This window comes from Mesoplodon mirus (genome assembly GCF_964341445.2).
Source record: "Mesoplodon mirus genome assembly, chromosome: 12".
Lineage (NCBI taxonomy): Eukaryota > Metazoa > Chordata > Mammalia > Artiodactyla > Ziphiidae > Mesoplodon > Mesoplodon mirus.
The window spans coordinates 64120603-64145680 of record NC_138988.1 but is presented as its reverse complement, the minus strand read 5'-3'; the positions used below and the strand labels follow the sequence as shown (position 1 = coordinate 64145680).

The window sequence follows — 25078 nt, the reverse complement described above, 5'->3', positions numbered from 1 at the left end:
ATCCTTACTTCTCCCACACTACCTTGTATCTACTCTAGTGGAATTATCTCCCGATTAGTACTAGCGGTCATGTCTTTCCCATTGTCTGTGGGAGTGCTTTTTAAGAAGCAAAATTCTTATGCTACCCATCTTTCATGAGCATATAGTTAATACTGTGCTTGTCACATTGTGGGTACTTATTTAACACTGAATAAATATTTTACAATGAACCATGCCCAGATAAATTATCTCTCTAGAATTCTCTCTAGATAGAAATTTGACAAGTGACCAGGGGTATGGGTACTGATTAGAGAAAGAGGATTTCTAGTCTTCTCTGATGTAAAAGTCTGAACTCTTTAGGTACCAGTTCTGAAAAACCAAACCTTAATTTGACAAATAATAATGATAATGCCTAAACCTGAATGAGTACGTACCGCTGTTCTCTGTTCTTTACACATATTAAATAACTCATTTAATCCTCACAATTCATGTAATTTTACCTTATGAGGCAGGTATTATTAGCATTCCCACTTCACAGATGAAGAAACAGACACAGAGAGACGTGACGTGTCTCCAAGATTATACAATAAGGAAGTAGTGGATAGGGTTAAATGACAGAATGATAGATAGATAAATGTACAGATGGATAGATAGATGAAAAAATCTATCAAACTAGATCTAGGAACCAAAACAATTGTCGTCTGAGAAGGGATTTTCAAAATTTTGCATATTCAGGGCACAGATACCAGCTTTTAGTGTTAATTACTGGAAAAACTCTGTAGATTAAAACCATTCTCACATGTGCAGCTTTGCAGGATTTTCACTGCAACATTGATTTTGAAAGCTCCAATTTAAAAACAACCAAAATTTCTTTTTAAGAGTGATGTGATTAAATAAACTCTGATACAAGCATTATTGAATATATTGTAACAGTTTAAAAAAATGGTCACCATTTTGAAGATGGTTAAAATATGTTGTTTAAAAACACATAAGACCAACTATATGACGGTAAGAGTGAACCCTAAGGTAAACTATAGACTTTGGGTGACTGCAATGTGTCAGTGTAGGTTCATCTTTGGAAAGAAACTCACCATCCTGGTGAGTGATGTTGATAATAGGGGAAGTATGCATGTGTGGGGGTAGGGAGTACATGGGAAATCTCTGTACCTTCCTCTCAATCTTCTTGTGAACCTAAAACTGCTCTTAAGAAGTATGTAAAGGGGCTTCCCTGGTGGTGCAGTGGTTGAGAGTCCGCCTGCCAATGCAGGGGACACGGGTTCGTGCCCCGGTCCGGGAAGATCCCATATGCCGCGGAGCGGCTGGGCCCTTGAGCCATGGCTGCTGACCCTGAGCGTCCAGAGCCTGTGCTCTGCAACGGGAGAGGCCACAACAGTGAGAGACCTGTGTACCACAAAAAAAAAAAAAAGTATGTAAAAATAGGAATCCTCCTGCACTGTTGGTGGGAATGTAAATTGGTGCAGCCACTATGGAGAACAGTATGGAGGGTCCTTAAAAATCTGAAAATAGAACTACCATATGATCCAGCAATCCCACTCCTCAGCATATATCCAGAGAAAAGTAATTTGACAAAATACATGCACCCCTATGTTCATAGCAGCACAGTTTACAATAGCCAAGACATGGAAGCAACCTAAATGTCCATCGACAGATGAATAGATAAAAAAGATGTGGTAAATATATACAATGGAATATTACTCAGCCATAAAAACAAAATAATGCCATTTGCAGCAATATGGATGGACCTTCAGATTATCATACTAAATGAAGTAAGTCAGATAGAGAAAGACAAATATTATGTGATATCATTTATATGTGGAATCTAATAAAAATGATACAATTTATGTACAAAACAAAAATAGACTCACAGATGTAGAAAACAAACTTACAGTTACCAAAGAGGATGAGGGGAGGAGAGATAAATTAGGAGTTTGAGATTAAAATATACACACTACTATATATAAAATAGATAAACAATAAGGATGTACTGTATAGCACAGGTAACTATATTCAATATCTTGTTATAACCTATAGTGGAAAAGAATCTGAAAAAGAATATGTGTGTGTGTGTGTGTGTGTATATATATATATATATATATATATATATATATACACACACATATAACACATAACAAAATATATTCTCCAAAAGTGATGTATATACAGAGGAAAAGATTTGGAAGTACATGTATCATGTTGATATCAGTGTATCAGTATAACCTATCTCAAAAGAATTAGGTGTAGGTGATCAGAGGAGAACTTTAGCTTTATTGAAGATTTGATTATTTTTAAATAATGAAAATGTATATTAATTATATAATATAAAACTGTCTAAACAAATAATCCCAATTAGTTGTTCCTTCTGGTTTTAATATTTTTGTCCAAGAGACATGATTTTACACTATATCTATTAGGCAAGAGATAGTGCCTGTCAAAGAGTTGGGAATTGCAGAATGTCCCCATTTTATTTATTTATTTATTTATTTGTTTGTTTGTTTATGTATTGGCCGCATCATGCACGCAGCATGAGGGATCCTAGTCTCACAACCAGGGATCAAACCCTTGCCCCTGCAGTGGAAGCACAGAGTCTTAACCACTGGACCACCAGGGAAGCCCCAGAGTGTCCCCATTTTAATGCCTCTTTGAAAGACTTATCTTAAGAAATCACCATGGTTCCAGGCAGGGCACCAATGATTGGATTCACCTTCAAAGATCCCTAGTACCAAGCTTGCAATAAGCACCTTTTCAAGCAGTTCTGCAGTGAACCAGGACTTGCCATGTGCCCTGTAAACTCTTAATGTTCAATTTTTTTCAGCACTGATATAGTGCTTAAAACAGCATCTTGCTTTTGGTAGGTTCTTTAAAATCTTATCAACTTGGTGTCTTTCCATCTTAAAGGGTGGCTCCCTTAACATTTAGCTATTGTCTACATTTTCTTTCCCCCAAACACAAGTTCAGATGAAAATCAACTGTGCTGGTTCATCGTGAAACAAGCAACATCTTTCACAAAGTGTCTGCTCAACTTTCTCGCCAAAAACCTGAAGAGGAACAAAGAGGGAGAGTTTCTGCAGAAAATCTGGGAGCAGTAATTCTGTGCATAGGCAGCTGAAAAAGGAACTTAGTTTTTCCCATACAGACAACACGTTAAGGTCTCCAGCGTGTGTTTGTGAAGTTGCTATTTTGTGTTAGACCCTGTTCTAGGCTCTCCACAAAGAAGAAAGAAGAAAGGAATGAGTTAAAGGCAGCAAGAATGACCTTGGTTCTCCTGCACTGTTGGAGACTTTTAACATTTGAGGATATGCTTTGAAAAAAAAAAAAAATACAACCAAGCAAACTTCTAATACGACTCTCTCCCTTCCTCCTCCTGGCCCCGTTCTTAGTTATGGGGTCTTCACACAGTATTTTATTGTAAAAGCCTAGTAGTATTACAGCATTTACTATTTATATTTGGATAATTTTAAAATTTCACTGGCATTTCAAGTCTCCTAAGTATCAAATTTTGTGTTTATATTAACCCCCTGTCTTTCGGGCCAAATCCTATGAGACTTTTTCCTGTCTGCTTGATTACTAACTATTGAAAGGTTAAGTCTCATACACACAAACCAGCTACTTTCTTTCTTCTTATTATCAAAATACGAACATGTTCCAAAACCATCTACTGCATATTTCACAGAAATGGGTGCCAATGACACACTTTTTAAAAAGAAAATACTGGTCTATATTAGAATAATTTTGTACTCTAAATGGTGTTAGGAAACTGGTGAAAAGTTACGTGATTTCTGTGCCATGTGTTTTATTCATCTCTAGTTATAGAAGCACATTTGTTACTTGTGGTCAGGAAGGGAAGATAAATAGAGTTCACCAATAGGGAGAAGGATTCGGATGATTTCAGTTGCTGGAACGCCTCTGCCAGAGTCATTATGAGCTCTAATAATATGTAGGCAACTTATCCTTTTTCCTTTGTAATTTCCTCAAAAATTATTTACTAGTCTATTCAAGATTTAACAAATCTTTTTCTTAATGCAGTCTGCTACATTAAATTAAAAACATTTCAACCCATTTCTGAACCATTCTACATGGAAAGAAAAATATACAACTTTGACAGGCTAGTATTTACAAGGAAGAAAAGGTCTTAGAAAGTTATTTTTCTCCATCTTTCATATTAAGCCATTACAATTTTTGCCAAACTAAATATCTTGTGAAGATTTTTATAAAATAACCTTGTAATAAGGCACTAATATCACGTTTTACTTTCAAGTGAAAAAGACAGTTAAACTTACTTGATGGAAAATTATTTTAAAACATGGCTTTCTGTGTAGCATGTAATGAAGTATAATGCAATTCCATATAGAACTCTTCCCTCTGCTTCTGTTGCTAGATGCACAAAACAGACTTCTTTCTAACACGATTCTCCTGTACCCGCACTCTAGGAGGGTTCCAGTGAGCTCCACTTAGTATTTTTGTTGAGCGTCTCAGGTTCAAAAAAAATTCTATATATTCTTGTTTCATTTATGATCTTTTATAATCTTATCTATCACTCATTCATATTGGAGTAATAAAAAATTACAATATGACTTGTCAATTTCTAGCAATTGGGGAAAAAATGAAGATTTTTTCAGGAATAATGGCAAACACTGTCTAAATGTGTCTTTTTGGAAGAACAAAACATTCTAATTTTCTGAAATACCCTATGCAGAGGTCATATCTGTTTTGTTCACCAGCTCATTCACTGTGCCTCACAAGTACACTGCATATGGTGGCCATCAACATAGAAGAATACACATTTTACAAATGAACAAACAGGCCATACTAAGTTGGAATGTTCTAGGGCAAGGTTTCCCCTTCAAATGGGTTTATTTTTCATAGATAAGACAATTCCTAGGAATAAAATAGCCATCGTTTTCATCTAAGAACAGCTTATGAAAATTTGTTGTAGCCAGGACTAAACAAGGTACTTAATGGTGTAAATTATATTATTAAATTACTTCAGATTTTCTCAGATGAGTTCATATCAACTGTACTTTTATCTCCCTTTCTATCAATTAATAGATTAAATTGCAAGCACAGAGGGATCAATTGTGCATTTGTAACATTTTGTTTGATTTCACATATGCAGGTATGTGTACACACACACTCAAAGCAAATTATCTAGATAACAGCACTCCAAATAATTAATGGAAATATTAATATTATTTCAGTTACCATACAGTCTTCCCTGCTTCTCTTGTCATAAAAAATTTAAACTTCATGATTCAGATGTACTGTTTTAAGTACCAAAGTAATCTTTTTATTTCTAATATACCTGGTTACCCATCCATATTTGAGAGGCTCTGGAAAGGTCAGCTCACAAGTTGTGGAGTTCAGTTTTGGTTAGCTTTTGTCGATGTAGGCATTCCATAATTTTATTACTGCCAGTTTGATTTTAATTTGAACTGCATCTTTCAACATATGAAGGCAAGTCCTACTTACAGTATTTTAAAATGAATTACTGAATGATTTGCTGATGAAACATTTGGGGGATGCAAGAAACATCGTTGGATGATTTAATAGACCAAATGAAAGTATATCCAGAGGGTATATTTATTGTGGCTACTTGATTTGCAACATATGACCCCACCACTTTCTGTGCAGAACTGCTGCTCTGGTTTTTGCTTACCTCCAACACTGGACATTCTGGAGGAATCCTGATGAGAGCCGGATTTATTGCGGTTTTGATTTTTCCGTTTGTTGGCTGCTCTCACAGATCGGAGAAGTACCTCACTAGCCTTGAAAAAGGCCACCATGAATGGTTGTTTTGACTGAGGCCCGTGTCTTCCCACGAGACCAGCCGACTTCACATTGATGCTGTGTCCTAGAACAGAAGGAAGGAGCACTGGGTTTATGAAGAAGAAATGAAGTTTACCTGATGGGAATGAACTCAGAGGGTACTTGGGAAAAGGGAGACGTTTTAAAACACTATCAGAATGTTTTCTTTGCAGGCCAAAGATTCTTATAAACATGGAAAGTTTACTATTACAGACAATTATCCATGCTTGGTTTTCCATTTTGTATACCTCTTTGGCCACAGAACACCCTCAGGCCTTCACTGATGGTCCCTTCTCAGACCTAGAAGTTGGCAATGTTCTAAATGGAAAGGCTTGACCCCCATTAGCCTGGAAATGTCCATGTTAAATAGCAATTTCAAAAAATTAGCTACAGGCGCTTCTACATTAGGTGCCCTATAATTTTCCTCCATGTGATAAAATCTGAATGGCTGGCTGGGTGTTTCTATTTTCACCAGCTTCTTTGGAGACTTTCCAGTGTTAATTAGTGTTGATAGCCTCCCCCCTCACCTCTGGCCTGTGCCCAGCGATCTTTACAAAGCTGTGGTCTACTTAAAGCTCTTCAAAGATCCTTCCAGAACCCCTGCTGGGATGGAGATTTGCTGTAAGCTCCAGGTCTTTCTCCATGTAAAGGATTTTGAAACAAACATGAAAATTATGGAATCCCTCCCCTTCTGAACTTGGACATGCTCAAATTATGTTTACTGAAAGGATTTCAGAAGATGCAAAACAAGCCTGGAGATTCTCAGGAAAGAAAAAAAAAATTCCAGGTGAGCTTGGAGACTCACCTTGGTCTCTAAACCAGCCTGTGTCCCAGACCCTTTTGAGCCCTTGGAGTGGTTGTTTATCAGAAAAGGAGTGCACCCAGGGCCTGGGCAGGAATGGGTGAGAAGTGTCCTAGAGACTAGAAGTAGATGTTGAGAAAGTATTTCTCCTTCTGGGATAGTAATAATAATTCTTAGCATTATAAATGATAAGTATTATCATTATAAAAAGACGTGTTTGGAGCACTTGCTGTGTACTCTAGGCATTTTTCTAAGTGTTTTCCATGCATTAATTAAGGTGATTCCACAAATACCTTAGGAGTTAAGTATTACTCTTTCCCCCTTTTTACAATTCACTCTTGCTATGGTCTTCTCATTTAAAATAATTACCACAGAAAATTATATATATGTATATATGTGTGTGTATATATAAAGAAAACTGTTAGTTGATATAGAATTCAATGAAAATCACCCAGAGAGGACGAACTGTTTAACCTTAAGTTGTACCTTTAGGTGAGAATTACTCAAAAGTCATGCAAAAAAAAAAAAAAATTCTACTCCAGATACAGAAGTTACCAATCTTTTCAGAGTAATATATCATGTGGTTTCAAATACGTGTGTGATTGGCCCTGCCTTGCACCCGGAAAGATGTGCCGGTTTTCTAAAAATATTTATTCAGTCACGACTGTGGAGTAGCCTCAGTCCATTCTAAGACCAGACCCACCTTGGAAGAAAAGGGAACAGGTCCCTAAAATCAATGGCATTTTAGCAAATAAACTCTTGCTCTTAACACAGTTTATTTTGGCAGCATAAACACTTTTGTGTATACTTGTATTGTGCAGGCACCCTCTACCATCAGAAAATGAGACTGTGTTATGTGAGTCTGTGCAGCTGTAGGGAGGAACACAGAGGTCCTTTAAAGGTGGAGATATTGGTTTAAAAAAATGCGTGTGTGTCAGTGCAGGCAGCATCCATCAGCGTCCTCAACAATTGCTCATTGGGAAAACTTGTTGCTTTCTTACAAATATGAAAACGGCCACCGGCTTCCCAAATGCCACTTCACTCTGTCCTAGCAGAGAAAGAACTTTCAAATAATCAGAGCAGTAAACCTTAAACAAATAAGCGTATGGGTTTCTCTTTTAAATGCAAACTTACAGTGGCTCCATGCCAGAGTCTATATTTCTTAGAAAAACTATATCACTGGCATAAATGAAAGAGGCAGTTTGATTTGTGGTTGGAGTAGTTTCCATTCTACTTCCACTGTAACAAATGTATTAATTCAGCTCAGACTTCCTCCTTCTGGCAGCCTTTTTGCTGTAAAAAAGAGAAATTAGAAGTTCCAGCCAAATACCATACCTTGAACTGACCCACCTCAATACATAAACACTTTTACAACATGTTTATTCAGGTGTAGCACTTGAAATTGGTTTAAGATGTTTCCAGTGACAGAGAGTGCAGCAAAAGAAAAAAAAAAAAAACGGAACTGAGAAACTTGACTGTGATGGAAGAGAATAACTGGTGATCTGTTCTTTAAATTTTGGATTTTTTTTCAGTCTTGGAGCACAACATAAAAAGTATTTGTTGAGCTTTGAGTTTGATGTTTTAATGAAGTGATAATTTAACAGGAACAAAATTTTTACTTGTATACATGGATGACTGCAGAAATAATTTTTAATATATGATCTTTCTAATACTGAAATAGGTTGCCACACGATGGCCACGAATGGAATACAGAAAAATCAGTTTTCCGTTCATTACAATACACACTGACCCTTTTCCAGTTAAATAAGCATTGAACCCAGAGTTCCAAGTTTCCTTGGGTTTGCAAGAGGATTCCTTTTGTTATTGTTCGAAAGACTTTCAATATTTTGATTTTTATCTGTGGAGAAAGAAGACTGCTCTCAAGATTTATGTTTTGAAAACTGTAAAGGTGTGTGTGTGTGTGTGTGTGACAAATATGGGTTTCTTGGGTTTTACAAAGGTGGATATTGTGTGTGAAGCAAAGTCCCCTTCAAACCAATGTGAACTCCCTTTAAAATAACTTTTGATATTATTAAGTTTCCTCTTGGTTCCCTTTCCACTTCAGCAAAGATGTGACTATTAAGATTCCATAAGTTCATACTTACTCAGTGGCTCTTGATCTTGAGCTACACTGTGGAAGCATTAACTATATGACCTTGTCCTTCAGACACATTATACCTCCCTTGATTATGTTGACTGAACCTTTTGAATAGGGCTGAACAGTTATTTTTCTTAGAAGTGCTAATAGAAACCCAGACTATATTGCAGGTATTAAAAATAGTGACTATTTTATAAAATCTATTTAACAATGTTGAATTTTATTATTAAAGGTACAGGATGTTTTAGATACTGCAAATGTATCAGTAAAGAAACCTACCTAAAACATTTTGATTTAGGAAAACTGTATGTAGGTGTGTATTAGTGTGGTTTTATTTTTCAAAGCTAATCTTCATTTTTGACTTATTAAAAAATGTAGGTAGGAAACATATATACATTAAGGATTGAATATTCAGTGGATAGCAGATGCAAACTATTATATATAGGATGGATAAACAACAAGGTCCTACTGCATAGCACAGGGAACTATATTCTGTATCCTGTGCTAAACCATAATGGAAAAGGATGAAAAAGAATAGATATATATATGTATAACTGAAAAAATAAAAAAGAATATACAGTGGAAATAAACATAACTTGGGGTAATAAAAAGAGCATTAAAATAAAAGGCTGATAAGGGACACCAGCTTGAATCCAAGCTTAATCATTTTAAGATTCAGACAAGTTTAGGTATAGCTAGAACATGGGTAAGCTAAATTCACCAGGCATATATTTGGAAAAGAATAGAAAAACCTGTAGGGAGAGAACACATTGGAAGGAACAGGTGAACCCCTAGAGTACAGATTCAGAACAATGTCTCAGTGAGTATAAGGAAGCAGGGATTTTGAGTCTGTAACTCAGTGTTCCTTCTGGCCTTGCTCCAATGTTTGCATGATTAACTTCTTAAGAACCAGGGGATTCAAGAAAATCTAACAGACCTATTTTTACCCAAAGTCCCTGTAAAATCTTGGGAGGGAGGGCAAGGGAACCCTACTTTGGAGTTTGGTTAATGGTGTGATGCAAGTGGTGATCAAAGATTCTTCTTACATCAGAAGAGTGGTTTCCAAGTAGCTCCACAATGGTACAAGATGGCAGCACCAGAATGTAGGTAGGTCCAAGATGAGTTCCTGTACCATCATCAGCTTCAGAGAGTGGTAACAGTTCAAAGGCAAGCAAAGCAGCAATTTCATGGCATTGGGTCTTTTAAGGTGGATCAAAAACTGTCCCAAAGTGAGAGGCAGGGCAAGTGATGGGATGAACTGGTCCTAGAACAAGAGGACACTTCTCTTGTGTCACATCTGATGTTGTACACTAGGAAGAGGGAAGGGCAGTGATCTGCTAAATGCATGGGGTGAGAGCAAGAGAGGGAGAAGAACTTGATCGCTGGGAGTTGTTCAAGTTTAAATACACATGGGATCTCCCACACAAATGGGAGAGGAGATAGAAAAGGTTCTTTGAAGGATATACCAGCATTCCAGTGATTTCACTGATGGCAGCTGGACACAAAGAAACATGGTGCCCTATTATCCCAGGTTTCTGTATCACAGAATTCTTGGATCATAAAATAAAAGGGTGATGAGAAAAAATATGGGAGTCCAGAGTTTGATACGGGCAGAGATATCATCTCTTGCATTTATGAAAAGAATGCCCATTAAATCTTTCCATGTGAATGTTTTTTAGAACTATTCCTAACCTGACCATCTTGTTTTCATCTCGAAATTACTCAACAGGTACTGAGGGAAGAGAAGCAATTTGAGAAGCAAAGATATGGGCATTTCTCAGTTTTATTAACTACAGAGTGAATAAAGGTGGGGTTAGGATGGTATAGTCTAAAGAAATAATTATTCTTTTCACACAGGTATCAAGAAGATTGTATGTGAGGCTGGCGCTTTGACTTACACATTTTGCCATAACTGAAGATGGATTCAAGACATCCAGATCTTCTCCTCTGACCCTTATGACTTTATATAAGCCTGGGGGTCAGGATATTGTATTCACATCTGCCTAAGGACACAACTAACTCTTTTGAAATTTAGAATCATCGAGACAGTAGTCTGGCAAACAAAAGAGCCATCCCCAGCTCACTAGTTTTGTATTTCAGACCATTCTTTTTGGAAAATGTGACTTTCAAAATGTATATCTCTTTAAAAACAGGGTTATTAAAGGAGCCTCTGACAAAACAGCTCTTTAGCTCTTTTGATGTTATAAGGACAAGTGGTTCCAAATATGAGCATTTAGTTTCCCTCCAGAATACACAATTTGAAAAGCATTCACTTGAGGATTTATCAGAGTCTAAACGTTGATATCACTATAAGATGTTAGCATAAATTCCACTGTTTTCTTTCCTATAAACCCACAGTATTGAACACTTAACCCAAAACACCTGTGATGAAACTTGTGCACAAATTACCTATTCTTCATTTTGAAAGACGCTTACAGCATCCTTTGTGGACTAGTTCACAGAAAACAAATCACTGTGCTGTTTCTCATTCACATATTCTCTTGCTCTTTGCTTAGTTTCAATCTGTGATTAAATCTGATTCTGGTACTCTTAAATTATAGTTTCTGTGGCTCTAAATTATACTGGATTCATACCCTTTTTAGAAACAGATGATTTAAAATGTGCAGAATTCTCTACCCGGCATATAGACTAAATCATTTTTATATCAGATTTTAAGGAATGTGGGAGAGATAGAATTTTGTCTACTTAAATTCCATATACGTTTTAACTCAGTGAAATCTTGAATTAAGCAAATTGTAATCTTGCTATGAATTTCAACTATGTCATACTTTGATGAAAAATTTGCATAGTTTCTAGTTTTATAGTAAAAGCACAGACCTACTGCCAGATATTTGTAGTATCATAAATAGAATTTTACATTCGTGCTCAGAATTTTCCTGATTTTAAGATTGTTTACATTGCCTTACAATCTCAAACAAAAACAATGAAAAGCTGGGATTTTAAACTATTTCAGTGATACTGAAAACTCCCAGTAATTTGGTACTGGTTAAAAAATATATTGGTATTGAACTTCAGAGTACAAGGTAGTTAGATGTTTTTTAGTGATTCTTCATGGTGATTCTGGGCTTCTGTTTAACAAGCCAGGCTCATCATGCAATTTCTTTGCCAGATCTTTTCGTTTTCTTCTTTATCCCAACATTTAAAAGAGTAAATTAATTTGTTCTATATAATTATATGTTGACAATTATACAGTCATTATTAAAAAGTAACAGGACTTCCCTGGTGGTCCAGTGGTAAAGAATCTGCTTTACAGTGCAGGGGACGCGCGTTCAATCCCTGATCAGGGAACTAAGATCCCACATGCTGAAGGACAACTATGTCCACACACCACAACTACTGAGCTCATACACCTCAACTAGAGCGCCTGCATGCCACGAACTACAGAGCCCACACACTGTGGAACCTGCACGCCACAACTAGAGAGAGAAAAACCTGCACTCCACAACTGGAGAGAAGCCCATTGCCACAACAAAATATCCCACGTGCCTCAATGAAGATCCCGTGTGCCTCAACTAAGACCCAACACGGCCAAAAATAAAATAAAATAAATAATAAATAAATAAATACAAAAATAAAAAGTATCAAAAACAAAAGAAGGGTCAAGTGTAATAACATGTGTGAATAAGGATAAGATTCTGTAGCTGATGATAGAGAAGAAAAGAAACATTGGGGGTATGACATCCACAGATGGCAACAGGAGACCATGTCCTGACATGCAAACATGAATGGTAGTTTGAGTATTATCTGCAGACAAGAAATGTGGTTACAATTCCTGGTAAATTCCTGGTAACACTGCAATAGAAGAAATTCATTTTCCTCTAGGATTGGGGTAAGGGAAGGAAAAAGTTTAAAGGAGGAAGAGATTTTTTAAAGAGTTTCCATTCTTTCTAAAATGTTTATAGAAGGGATTCTCATGCCCTGCCGTCTGAGAAAGTCATGGGGATTAGTAAAGAAATTGGAATATTTGGTCAGAAACACGGGTATGATGGCTCAAGGCATGATGGGGGAAAATGCAAATAGTTGAGAACTGTAGCTCAAGAAATTTGTGAAAGGTGGGGTGGGGGGTTGCTTGGAGGAAGAAAGGCCAAGAAACATAAAGGAGCAGGGCCAGAGGTTTATGCCTTGTTGGGGAAGCTTTCCAGAATATTCAAATTTTTTATTACATTGAGGGTGGGACTGAGATGATGGAAAAGGATTAGTCTCCTTCCATGGGACATGGTCTGAAATGTGAAGGCTTACTGTCTCAGGCGTGACAAGCCCCACAAATGCTTTTTACTGGGGCCCTCTTTTCAGCTAGTGGAAATATGAATCTCAAACTAGGAATTGTAGTTCACCTTCACATAAGCACTTACGTACTTTTTAATAGCTCCTCTCTTTATATATAGAGCCTTTCCCCTGAGGCCCTATGAGTTTTACAGACATCATCTGTCACATGCCCCCAAAAGATTGGTTAGCTGTTGATCTTACAGGTCTCATTTATTTTAAGAAAACAGAAACATTCTTTTCACAAAACCATGGGAAGAGTGAATTATTTTTAGTCTCTTTTCCAGTTATTATGTGACTTCTTAAAATAAAAAACACACACATATACTTCTTTCCTTTAAAATCACAGGGGAGTTAAATAAAACTATAATGAAAGCAGGGTTTCAGCAGAAATCAACCAAAATGTCTTCAAAAACTATTTTTACGTGTTAAGATATCAATGAAGAAAAGCTTTTAGACATAAACTCATTTGAGTTTGTTTCATAGCAGTGAAATTAATTTCAGACTCTGCATTTTATCTCTAGTGGATTAAAGTAGAGTTTGCAATGAACTTAATGCAGTTACTTGGGAAATTTATGAGTGCCTAAAGGAAACATTCTTTTTTACCAGCTTATATGATATATTATTCAAAAAGGACTTTTATCATACAGAAAAACATAGTTCATTAAATGTTTGACCTTCCCTTTCAATTTGATACATGAACCTGTGAAATGATCATAAGCTACTTCCAGAATTTTTAGAATAGTCAAGAACTACCAAAATGGAGGAGAAATAAATCATTTTGACACTTAATAAAGAGAAAGAGTGAAAGGAATTAAAAGGTGTTTTCCAAAATACATAGTGAAGGCTTGATACTGAATACCTAATGTATATACCATGATAAGTGTCTACCTTTTGCCAAAAAAAGAAAAAAAAAGTGTAGTTAAGACATTTGGGACTTAGTTCTTTCCTTCACATATGAAGATTGGATCACAAAACATTCTTCTGAGCAAAGAGAAGCAGAATCTTTCTTCACTTTTTGTCATGTCTCTGGCCACAGCAGAATGTGAGCTAGCCTGCCCCACATAAAGGACAAAGTGAGACCTCACACCACCATGATTTCATAGTGGACACCAGAGCAAAAGCATCCTTCTGACCTGTCCACATGCAAAATGACAGTTGGGTTCCCAGGGTGCCTACCTTTTGGTCAGTGTGGGTCAGAAGCAAATCTGATCTCACAGCCTACGTAGAACTATCATGTTTCTATCAGTCTATCACCTCACAGAGAAATCATCTGACCACCTCCACTCATAAATAGAGCTGATACCCAAAAGTCATAACAAGCAAGCCTTTCAAAAGCATCAGGGAAATTTGGATTTGAGAAGATGAGCCAGTTCAGTCCTTCTGAAGTTAAGAAAGAAGCAACAGCTGCCATTTTGAAGCTTGGTAATTTATCAGTTGTTTTACATACATCATCTTATGTACTCCTCCCCAAAACACAATGGTTACATTTTTTAAATGAATAAAATAAGGCTCAGAGAAGGGTCATGTTTTCAACTCAGCCCTGTTGACCCTAAGTACTACCCTATTCCTTTAAGTACACAGAGTTCCCCTTTGTTAGAGATTGTTTAGGGCTGATGCTTTCCTGTTGGGTCTCTGCTCCCCACCTTGAAAAGATTGGAGGAATCCATCCATCTCCTGGGTCTGACAGTGATACACACATTGTGTTTGTCAAGGACACTGTGGTAGCTGCTGGTTTTGTGATGTTTAAGGTCAGACTTTCCTTAGTAAGTGGGAAGACCATTCAACACTCCTTCCAACCATGACAACACAGGTGGTCCCCCCCTACTTTCCATTTCCCTCAAATTGAAACTTGACAATTCGACTGCAGAGAAGTTAGAATCCATGTTCAAGGAGCTGAGATATACAGTTTCCCTATCAAAGTATTTTCCGTCTAATTTCAAGTTTTGATCCCCACTTGTAATATATACTGTTGTCTCTGGCGGGTAGATGCTTTGGTTTGTTTTGGTTTTCCTTTGTCCCTGTGAGTCTACACCAGCTGAGTCAAAGTTTAGCCTCAGCACCAGTGACTGCTGATGCCTTAAATGACTAAATGCTCTCTCTTCTTCCCATTGTGCTCTGTACTCGTGATACAAAGCCAGCACTGCCCTTGTTCTGCAATATATCTTTAAGAAATATGTTCAGCGATGTTAAACTTATAGGGGAAAGAACAATGGAAGAGACGGAGTTAACTCCGAATGATGAGAATACGGAGAATCTCATATTCTGCCTGGCCCCAAATCAATACTACCATGAACATATTTACCCCTCAGATCATTAGTCAAAGCAGAGTTAGAGCCTAGAATAGAGAATATAACAAACAATAAAAACTGGAATATGCTTCTGACCTTGGGATTTGTTTGGCAAGATGGGTGCTCCACAGTTACTGTTTTGAATTAGGGAAAATCCAAAACAGAAATACAGATGTCGCCAAACACTTCCATATCCCTTTTCATTAAGGGAAATCTAAAAAATGGTAAAATACCTCTTTCACCAGATAATGAAGGAAGACTAACTCCTGTTTTTTCCGCTTACTTTAAATCGTTGATTTCAAAATTATTTTTCATGTATGTTTTTAGGTTGTGATGCTAAAATTTGGATAAGCGAATGATGTTTACCAAGTGGCTCTCATTCAAATATAAACATACTATAAATTAAAACAAGGAAGTTGCCTTTAAAACCTGGTTTAAAAACATTGTATATATAATAGACATAGTAAAACAGCAAATCCAAGTTTTCCAATTTATTACTGAATATATTCTATAGTCAAATCTATTTTTAAAGAAAAACTGTTTTATCTCTACCAATCATTATACAAAATTAAACTAGGCTCTGGAGGCCCATTTCAGAGTACCAACCAGAGAAAAATATAATAGAGATAACAAAATGGATATAGATATTTAAAAAGAAACCAGCATCGTGATTCTCTATTTTCCAAAGAACTAAGGCATCTGTAAATTACATTCAAACCATTTTGTTCAAAATATGAGGTTTTAGCAAAGCAGTTATGGCTCACCCTCTGCTCATAGGGAAAAAAAGTTAAAAAGCAAAGCTAAACACAGTGAAAAATTAAAAACGTGTTTTATTTGCCAGAGATTTTTCTTTTCAATTTTTTTAGGAAAAAATGACCCTAATATGTGCTCCCCAAAATACAATTCAGGGAGTCCTCTTTAGGGCTGGAATAATACCACATCACCTTCAGCCTTGATGCTGGGAAGGGGGAATGGTGAGATGAGAGAAAGGAGGAATTTCATCCTGACTTTTTGCAAAATAATCAATTAATATGTTTTGGATACTGCATGCTTGACTAGCCTCAGGTGAGTTTGCTGCACCGTGATTGAAACTACAAACTTGAGTACCAGTTGACACTTAAAAAGGATGGTGGGGGAGGTAGACATGAGGATTCTATGATGGGGAGTGTGGATTAAGGACAGTAAAACAGAGGAGAGAAAACAGAGGAGAACCTAGCAAAATACATTAGTGAGCGACACGGGGCACAAAAGCAGGGGGACGTTCGTTACGGAATTCAAAATAAATTAAATTTGGCTAAATTTCATTACATGTTGAAGCTGATCACTGGAAGGAAATTAGTTACTTTTTTCTTCTTTTCAGTCTATAAATTTATCAAATTAATGATAATTGTGTAAGGAGCTAAAAGAAATACTGAAGTAGTTAGATTTAAAAAAACAAAAAAATATGGTAAAAATGCTGTTACCTGTTGTGGGTCAGATCACAGTTAAATTCCAGACAGAAAATATAAAAGCCCAAAGGTAATTACCAATAGATCCAACATAAAGTTCAATTTTGTTCTATAACAATCATTATTAATAGCACTGTCCTGTTTGGAAATTATAAAAATGCATTAATGTTTTTCAGTTTGGAATTTATATAAAATTCATATCATTTGTGAGAGTCATAGTGTATAAGATCTGGATAGGAAAACAAATCATTTTTAGGTTCAAGGGCAAGATTCTTGAGCTTCCTAAGGCTAAGTTTCCTTGTGTACAGAATGGGAAAATAGTAAAGATAAAGTAGCCATTCCACTTAAAAAGCTCACCAAATGGCTGGCATCTAATACGCTCAGGAAATATTAGTTTCCGTTAGTTATTAATATTATTTTGATTGACCACCACAGCAAATACATGGTTTGAATACTTATTTTATATGAACTACAGATGAACCTAGGAAATAAAACCTGAATTAATCATGAAAACTAAAAAATACGAAATATTAACATGGAAGAAAAAAGTACTGCCAAAATCAGGGTTTAAAAAAAGCAGCTATTTGTATAGACAGAAAATAAGTTTTGCTAAGTTGAGTGGGTTTGAAATACATAAAGTATAGTTTATAAAAATCGTATATGACTAAGAGAATTAATTAGAACTTAGGTTGAGCAAAGTAGAAATTTAACAGTGTTCCTATATTTATGTTTAGTTCTCTAGCCATGAAAGGTATATTGATGATTTTGCTCATTTTTATGCAGTGCAAAAGGAGCAAAAATCTAAGCACACTGAATGGATTTATGTTCTCTGATGTGCTTTAAGATATTACACAATTTAGAAAATCCATAAGTCACAGCTTATGTGGGTTTGGAAAATTAACATATACTGATCTTAAACCCCAGAGGAAATCTATGTCATATTTATTTTCAGTAGAAATCTAGTCATTTTTACCATAAAGATACAGGAATTCTTCTCAGTGGAAACTCTTCTGAATCATTCACATAAAATGACCAAGGAAGTTGTTTTGCTTAGCTATCTTTTAAATCTCTCTTATGGCTTGATTCATACTCAAAAAAAAAAAAAGATGTTCTTAGAAACTGACATATTGCCATAGATTTATTTATGTTTTAATGTTTTTAAAATTCTATAGAAATATGATAGAAACAGAAGCCATTTTAAAATGTTCTGGAGAAATTTAGATTAAGTTTTACATTTCATTATGATACTGAAAAATATACTGTGGTACTTAAAGAAAAAGAAAATATAATCCTACTTAAATGTTGTAATAAGAGCTCTCTAGACACCTTAATAATTATAGATTTTCAGCTGTGAATTTATCTGATCCTTCACATGATCAGTTGGGAATTTGTTTATGCCTGGGTATTACCCCTCTTTTATACACACACACAAAAAAACACACACACACATTTACCCCAAAAGATGTCTAATATTTCTTACTTCCCTTTACCCATTTCTCCATCTCTGATTTTATATAATATCTTAAGTTTTGGTTTGAATGAAACTATTTAATACCAAGCTCCTTAAGATGGTATATATCTATTCATGGTACCCTCTCGGAATATAATATTTATATGTGTATAATGCTTAAAGTGTAAATATATAAATTATAATTACCTGAGAAATTATCACAAGCAATATAATAATCCCTAGACAAAAGGTCAAATAAATAGTGAATTCTTCTAGTCACACGAGCTCATTCCCTCACAATACAAATAATTCCATAGCCATTAACTCCCAGGTCTTAGGCACTTTATTCTTATGCCTTCAAGCTGCCCTTTTTACACATTGATTTAATTTCTGGACTACAGGGAAAATTTAATTTTACTTATTCACTGTATTTATTTAAGTATTTGAAGATAACTATTCTTCAACTGTCCTCCTAATTTATTCTTAAATATTCATCCAAAAGTCAAGCAAGTATGCTCTAATTATCCTCAGCATTAAACATTAAACATAAAGAAGTACTTCATTTATACTAATATTTACCTAAAACAAACATGAGTATATGTTCCTTTTTCCTACCAGAACATTTAGCAAGATACGCGATTTTTGCAGTTTCTTGAAAGTAGAGACTCTCATTTATTTGTTTGAAACCAATTGTCAGCACCATAAATTCAGCAACAGGGAGCCATATGGTTTTATGAACAAAAAAGACTTAATTGCTTTAAAAGATAAAGTTCAGATAAGGGAAGAGAATATTATCAAATCTCAAAATATTTAAGAGATCCTCTGATAAGTGAACATAATTCAACTTTCTGAACTGAGATACATAATAATGAGAAACTGTAGTCAAAACAGCAGGACAAAAAGAAAAATATCACCCTTGATCTCTGAATTTCTTCTGCTACTTATTAGCACTATGTCAGCTGATATTCAGATTAACCGGCCACATAGATCATTTGACCCTTGAGACAGATAAATAGTCATCTGACAACACAAGGGCTTAATTTGGAAAATTTTTCCCTGAGTTAAAAAAGACTGTATTTGGGAATCTAAGGATAACAGAACAAACTTATTTAATCAGATACTTGCACTGAAAAGCAGCAGATTCCAGGACTTACTAAATTTAAGCAGATTTCACATTAAGAACTCCTCATCTCTCTCAGACAAAGATGCTTACATTTAATAAAAGTAAAAGAATGTCAAGTTAGTAACTCACATATTAATTTAATATATAATGACATGAGGACTTTAGATTATAGAATAGATTTTTCTAATTAGGAGTATATATTCTGTAATTCAAAAGATGTCATGGAATTTTTGAAAAATCTGATTTAAGACAGCATATTTAGAAGATATCACAGGATATTGCAATTTTGTAGAAAAATTTTATCAGTGCTTTAAATTACTCTTCACATAATAAGGAACAATAGAAATAAGCAACAGTTCAAGGTTGTAGAAAAAGAAAACCTAATCCCATTTCTTATTAATGTAGGTGTGACAGTTGTCAATTTGCAGGAATGAGCCCCAAAATTCCAAGTGGAAGGGTAGAGAACATGGCAAAACCCTGGGTAATAAAAGTTTTAAAATACTCACTTTCAGTTTAATTGTACTGATAACTAAATTTAAGACCCTTTTTATAATTTGAATAATGTTGGTGGAAATAAAAGAGGATGAAATTGTTGGTGTTTTAAGAAAAGTTCTGAAATATCAATATATTTATGTACATATATAATTTCTAAAAATGGAAGAGAGAAAACTTTTGTGTACTAACAAGCAAAAAAAATTAAAAAGCTATAACTTTACCCCTTTACAATGTCTGGGAAATATAGCTTCTAACCAACATGGGCTATATCCTGAGGAGGCAATAATTACAAGGGTTTGTTTCCTTGACTTTCAAAGAGGTCTTCTATGATGTGTTTCCAATCAATTCATAGAGTATCTTCATTTTCTGATTTTTTTAACGGGAAATATCACTTATGTAGTGGGGATTTTATGCACTTTGCTAAAAAACTTAGCACAACATATATTAGGAGTTCTTGGGTCTCACTCTTTAAAAAAGATGATCAATGTTTTTTAACCATGTTTTCTATGAGCATTAAACTACTGCTTGTAAGAAGTCATGTTGATGTGTAATGTTTGCTAATATGTTTATGAAGCCAAATGATAGTAATTTACACTGAGACATCTCTGGGTTGAAATTTTTTTTTTAGTTATGTACACCAGCCTTTAATCAATTATCCTCATATATTACCCTATAACAAGGGTCGTTTCCTTTATATTCATTGATGCAGTTAGTTATCTCCCAAATAACCATGTCATTTTTTTCTAAGAATAAAATTGTTGGGCCTCAAGAAAACTACCATATTAAGTACTAATAATTTGATATTCTCCAGTGCCTATGAAGACCTAGTCAATATAAGCAATCAACTGATCATGACACATATCTCTGAATGTTCATTTCTGTTGGCTTCATACCCTAGATCAGATGTATTTAAAAGCTTCCTACCAATAATCATTTCATCAACCAAAGTTATTAGACTTGCGCCTAATAACGTAACTATACACTATGCTTCCAACTCAAGATTTAAGAACATATATCAACAATCTTACCTCTGTCCAGTGGACTATCATTTGTGAATTTATCTAAAGTCTTATTAAATCGTCTGTAAAATCTCCACAATGAAAGAATTGATCCTAATTTAAGGAGTACCATGTAGAGTTAAGTCTCTATGCATTTTCTCGTCCAGCTCAACCCAAACACCTTTATTCCTGTCTCACCATGTTCCAGGTACTATTGCTTAATATAGTCTCACACTGTCCTTGGAAGGTAGTTACCATTACACTAATTTAATTAACGCTGTGGCTAAAGTGTAAAATATTTTGTCAGAGCCAAGATTTGAATCTAGTTTTCCTAACGATTTCTTCTTAGAATTTATATTTCCAGAATGGAGCGATCGATTTTATTTCTTTATTCTCTTTATTTAAATTAAGTATCAAAACCTTAAACTCTAAGTTATAACAATAACTATAAATTTCTTTATATTATATTTAAGCATTAATGGTAATGAATTTAATTTGATATTTTCATACTTCTGAAATCTTTTTTTTCCCTTGATTTGGCTGCAAAATTTAGTGAAACTTTGAAATCTCTGACTTTAAATCTGAATTTTTACCTTGATATGCTTGGAAATTATGCCACAACTTTGTCCAAAGAAAAATGGATTTTAGAGTCTTATTAAAAAAGAACCTTATACTGTTTCTTGGACATTGAACAATACTCTGACAAAACAACGTTTTGATGACTTGAATACAAATGAATCAGAAACATACGGATTGAATTTTCCTTGACATATATGTGGGTTTGAATAGACAGGAAAAAGTCATTGGCAAAATTTACTCTGAGTATTGCCAAACCTAAAATGTCTGAAAACATAGGGTTTTAAAAAAGACATTCTAATGATCCCAAAAATATTATCTTTGTTTTTCCATCTCTAAATTATTCTATAAACCCTAATTTGAAAAAAATGAATTAATTTACTTGGAAGGTTTAAACTATATAAAGCATCAAACAAGGGAAAATTACACTGTTTGGGGAGAAAACCCAAGTCTTAAAAGCTAGATTATATTGCTATCTGGGTAATAAATTCTGTGTATGTATATATATATAGGACATAAATATATTATATATATATATATATAGGAGATATATATATAGGATATAAATATATATATAGGATATACATACATATATATATAGGATATGATACCAATTACCATAGTTTTATTAACAATTTTAATAAGGATCTAACAAGCCAGGTAATTAATGTATGTTTATAATTTAGGGAACTGAACATCTTAAATTATAAGACAGACCTAAATCTACTCATTTGCTGCTAAAAAAAAAAAAGAGTACCTATTTTATCATAGAGGGTTATTAACCACCATGAGGGAGTGTTAGAAAATTCTGAAACTGGTTTAGCACAATTGGATACAACCACTTGTATGGAATTTCTAGATTTTGCCGGTAAGAAGCAGCAATGTTTCCTTTCCATTTGCTTGTTCATATGTTTGCTTTATTTAGCTGAAACAGACATTTGGAACTCAGAGAATTATCTATTCTGCATGAAAAAAAATCAATAGAATATCCTTAAACTCTCCTGCCAAATCCATGGCAGTTCACTTATCAAATTTCTAAAAAGAATATTTTACAAACTGACATACTTTCCACAGCTCCTCTGAGGAATCATGATGTTACTTTTGATTTCAACAGTCTTTTGATTTCCAAAATATATTTAGATCTCATAACTATTTTTTCTTTGTGGAAGCAGGATAAACAAAATTTAATAATCTATATCACTGACTTTCTCCTCACCTTATGATTGAAACGATTTTAATTACTGTACTGTGGTTTGTGGTATAAAATTCTCCTGTGTTACACCAAATTGGTTTGGTTAATAATCACCCCAAATTTACAGTTTGGAATGTCTTCTTAAGAGTAACATGTTCATATATGTAAAATAGATAAATAACAAGATCCTGTTGTATAGCACAGGGAACTATAGTCTATATCCTGTAATAAACCATAGTGGAAAAGAATATGAAAAAAAATATATATATATATATATATATAACTGAATCACTTTACTGAACACCAAAAACTAACACAACATTGTAAATCCACTGTCAATTAAAAAAAAAAGTAACATGTTCAATGACAGGTGGTCCATAAAAGCCTTTTAAGTCACAAACTCGTTCAACAATCATTCAAAACATGTTTTTAATACCTACAACCTGCACGGTACCAAGCACCAAGGGTACCATTGTGAACCAGAAATACACTTCCATGACCTTATGAAACGGATATTCATTCAAATATGTAATCATGAAAGTGTTACTCTGATTGATTAAAGCAGCAAGTCTAGTTCTTTAATGACCTGTGGTCAAGTTACAAGAATATACACATAAATTAGATGTCATGTGCCTTCCATGATTTGTCTCCAAATCACTTTCTTTATAGCATCTGCAATCATATTTATACATGAAAGCTGCTCTAGCCAAATCTGGATTGCTGAATGTTCTAGACAACACCATGACTTTTTGCCATTCTATGTATTTACTCCCATTGTTTCCTCATCCAGGAACTACCTCTCTCCTCCTTTCTCACCACCACACCCTCTCCCTCCTCATCTTCATTCCTTGAAATCTTACCCAGCTGACCTAGCCCAGATGTGCCCTGGACCACAGTACTTTGGCTCCATTTGGACTTAACCATCTCCTTATGTTTCCTATAGTGTCTTGATTGTATCACTATTTTTAGAATTTACGGCACTTTAGTCTTTCTTAAGTAGCTATATTTGTCTGTTTCCCAGGTCATTGTCTCCTTAACACTTTGTCTTGCATGAATAGGCACTAGAAGATTTTATGTCGAACAAATGAATAAATGAATAATAGTCAACAAATGAATTTGAAAGAAGACTTTCCTGAGTTTCATTTTTTCACGACTTCCAATTACTTTTGCTGAGAAGTAAGCATATTCAGATTCCATTGTTGCAAATAAAAGGTGGTCTGTCTTCTCTGGCTTAAATACAAAAGGCCAGCTTGTCTAGCATATTTAATCATTTTAATATTTTCATATCAGACTATATTAAAGAACCAAAGAAGAGCATCAGAAGGCTGTGTATCTCAAACCTAACTTTTAAAAAAAGAATTTGGAAACCTTTGAAAGAAGTGAAATGTTAGTTTATTTTAGGCTCCAAAAAATCACATAAATAACATGTCATTTAAAGTAAAATTACCCTTAAAATCTAAGAGAAATCAATCAAAGGAAAAGGATAAACAACAAATAAAGTAGTTCTCAGAGAGAAAAGGATGAATTGAAAGCAAGATAGAACTAAATAGTATAGGGCCCTCCAATTTCTTCCCCTAGATACAGCTTCCTGATCTTTAAAAGACTGTAGTTCAAATTTGCTCACTGTTCTACACTCAGAGTCCACTGGACTCTTAAGGTGTAGTGAAGTGCATTCAATAATATTATGTGCTGACTACCTCATGCCTCACTCAACTGTAAGCCTCGTGAAGCCATCTCTGTACTTGCTAACTATTTTATCTCCAGCATCAAGCCAAGCACACAGCACATCACTACTCAGTGAGCATTTCTGAGCATAAGAATAACATCTGGAGCTTCTCAAAAAAGATTTCCTATAGACCTGTGGACTAAGAATGACAACTGCCATTTCAGTAAACAAAGGATGTTGCAGCCAACAAGCCATCACACTACAGCCACCCCAACAGTGAGCCCTGAGGGAAGTTGGGGTGGAAACAGGATGCCCACCATCAAACCATCAGCCACTGCAGCTGCCCCCTGATCGTGCACCCTGAGGAGACTCAGGATGAGAAGACACATGATATTGACCCCAGACAGCTGAGATGCATATCAAAGGAATGATTTCAATAAGCCCAGACTCTTGCATCTTCCCATATATAAATTTCTTAACTTGAGATGCCTGGTTTTCTTTAATTAACAATAATCTTTTGATGTTCTGACTACCTGGTCTTTGTTGCAAAAACTCCTGTATATCCTGGCTCCTCCCCTACCTCTTTGGAGCTGTCCCTTAGAGTTATCTGAGAGGCTGTGTCCTGGGCTTAAGTCCCCAGTTTTGTCCACCAAGTAAAACATAACTCTCAACATTTAGGTTGTGCTTATTTTTTCAGTCAACAGATCTCTCCCAGAAGTGATTCTGGAGCTGTTGTCTTTGACCAAATATTATAATATGTTAAAACCTAACTCAGTATCATTTTCTGCAGTTTTTTATGACTCTTTTGTTCCATCCCCATCCTCCTCTGTATTATGGTAGGTCCTTTGTCTGT

At 35.0% G+C, this 25078-nt stretch overlaps 1 protein-coding gene across 1 annotated transcript in view; it reads right to left on the bottom strand.

Moving 5' to 3' along the window:
* Nucleotides 1-25078, bottom strand: part of BMP5 (bone morphogenetic protein 5) — a gene marked incomplete at its 3' end in the record, with an annotated part of 118094 nt that overhangs the window by 11728 nt on the left and 81288 nt on the right. The window contains exon 4 of the mRNA XM_082639867.1: nucleotides 5654-5848. Within this exon, the coding sequence (XP_082495993.1) occupies nucleotides 5654-5848 (195 nt within the window). The remainder of the gene's footprint in view (nucleotides 1-5653; nucleotides 5849-25078) is intronic.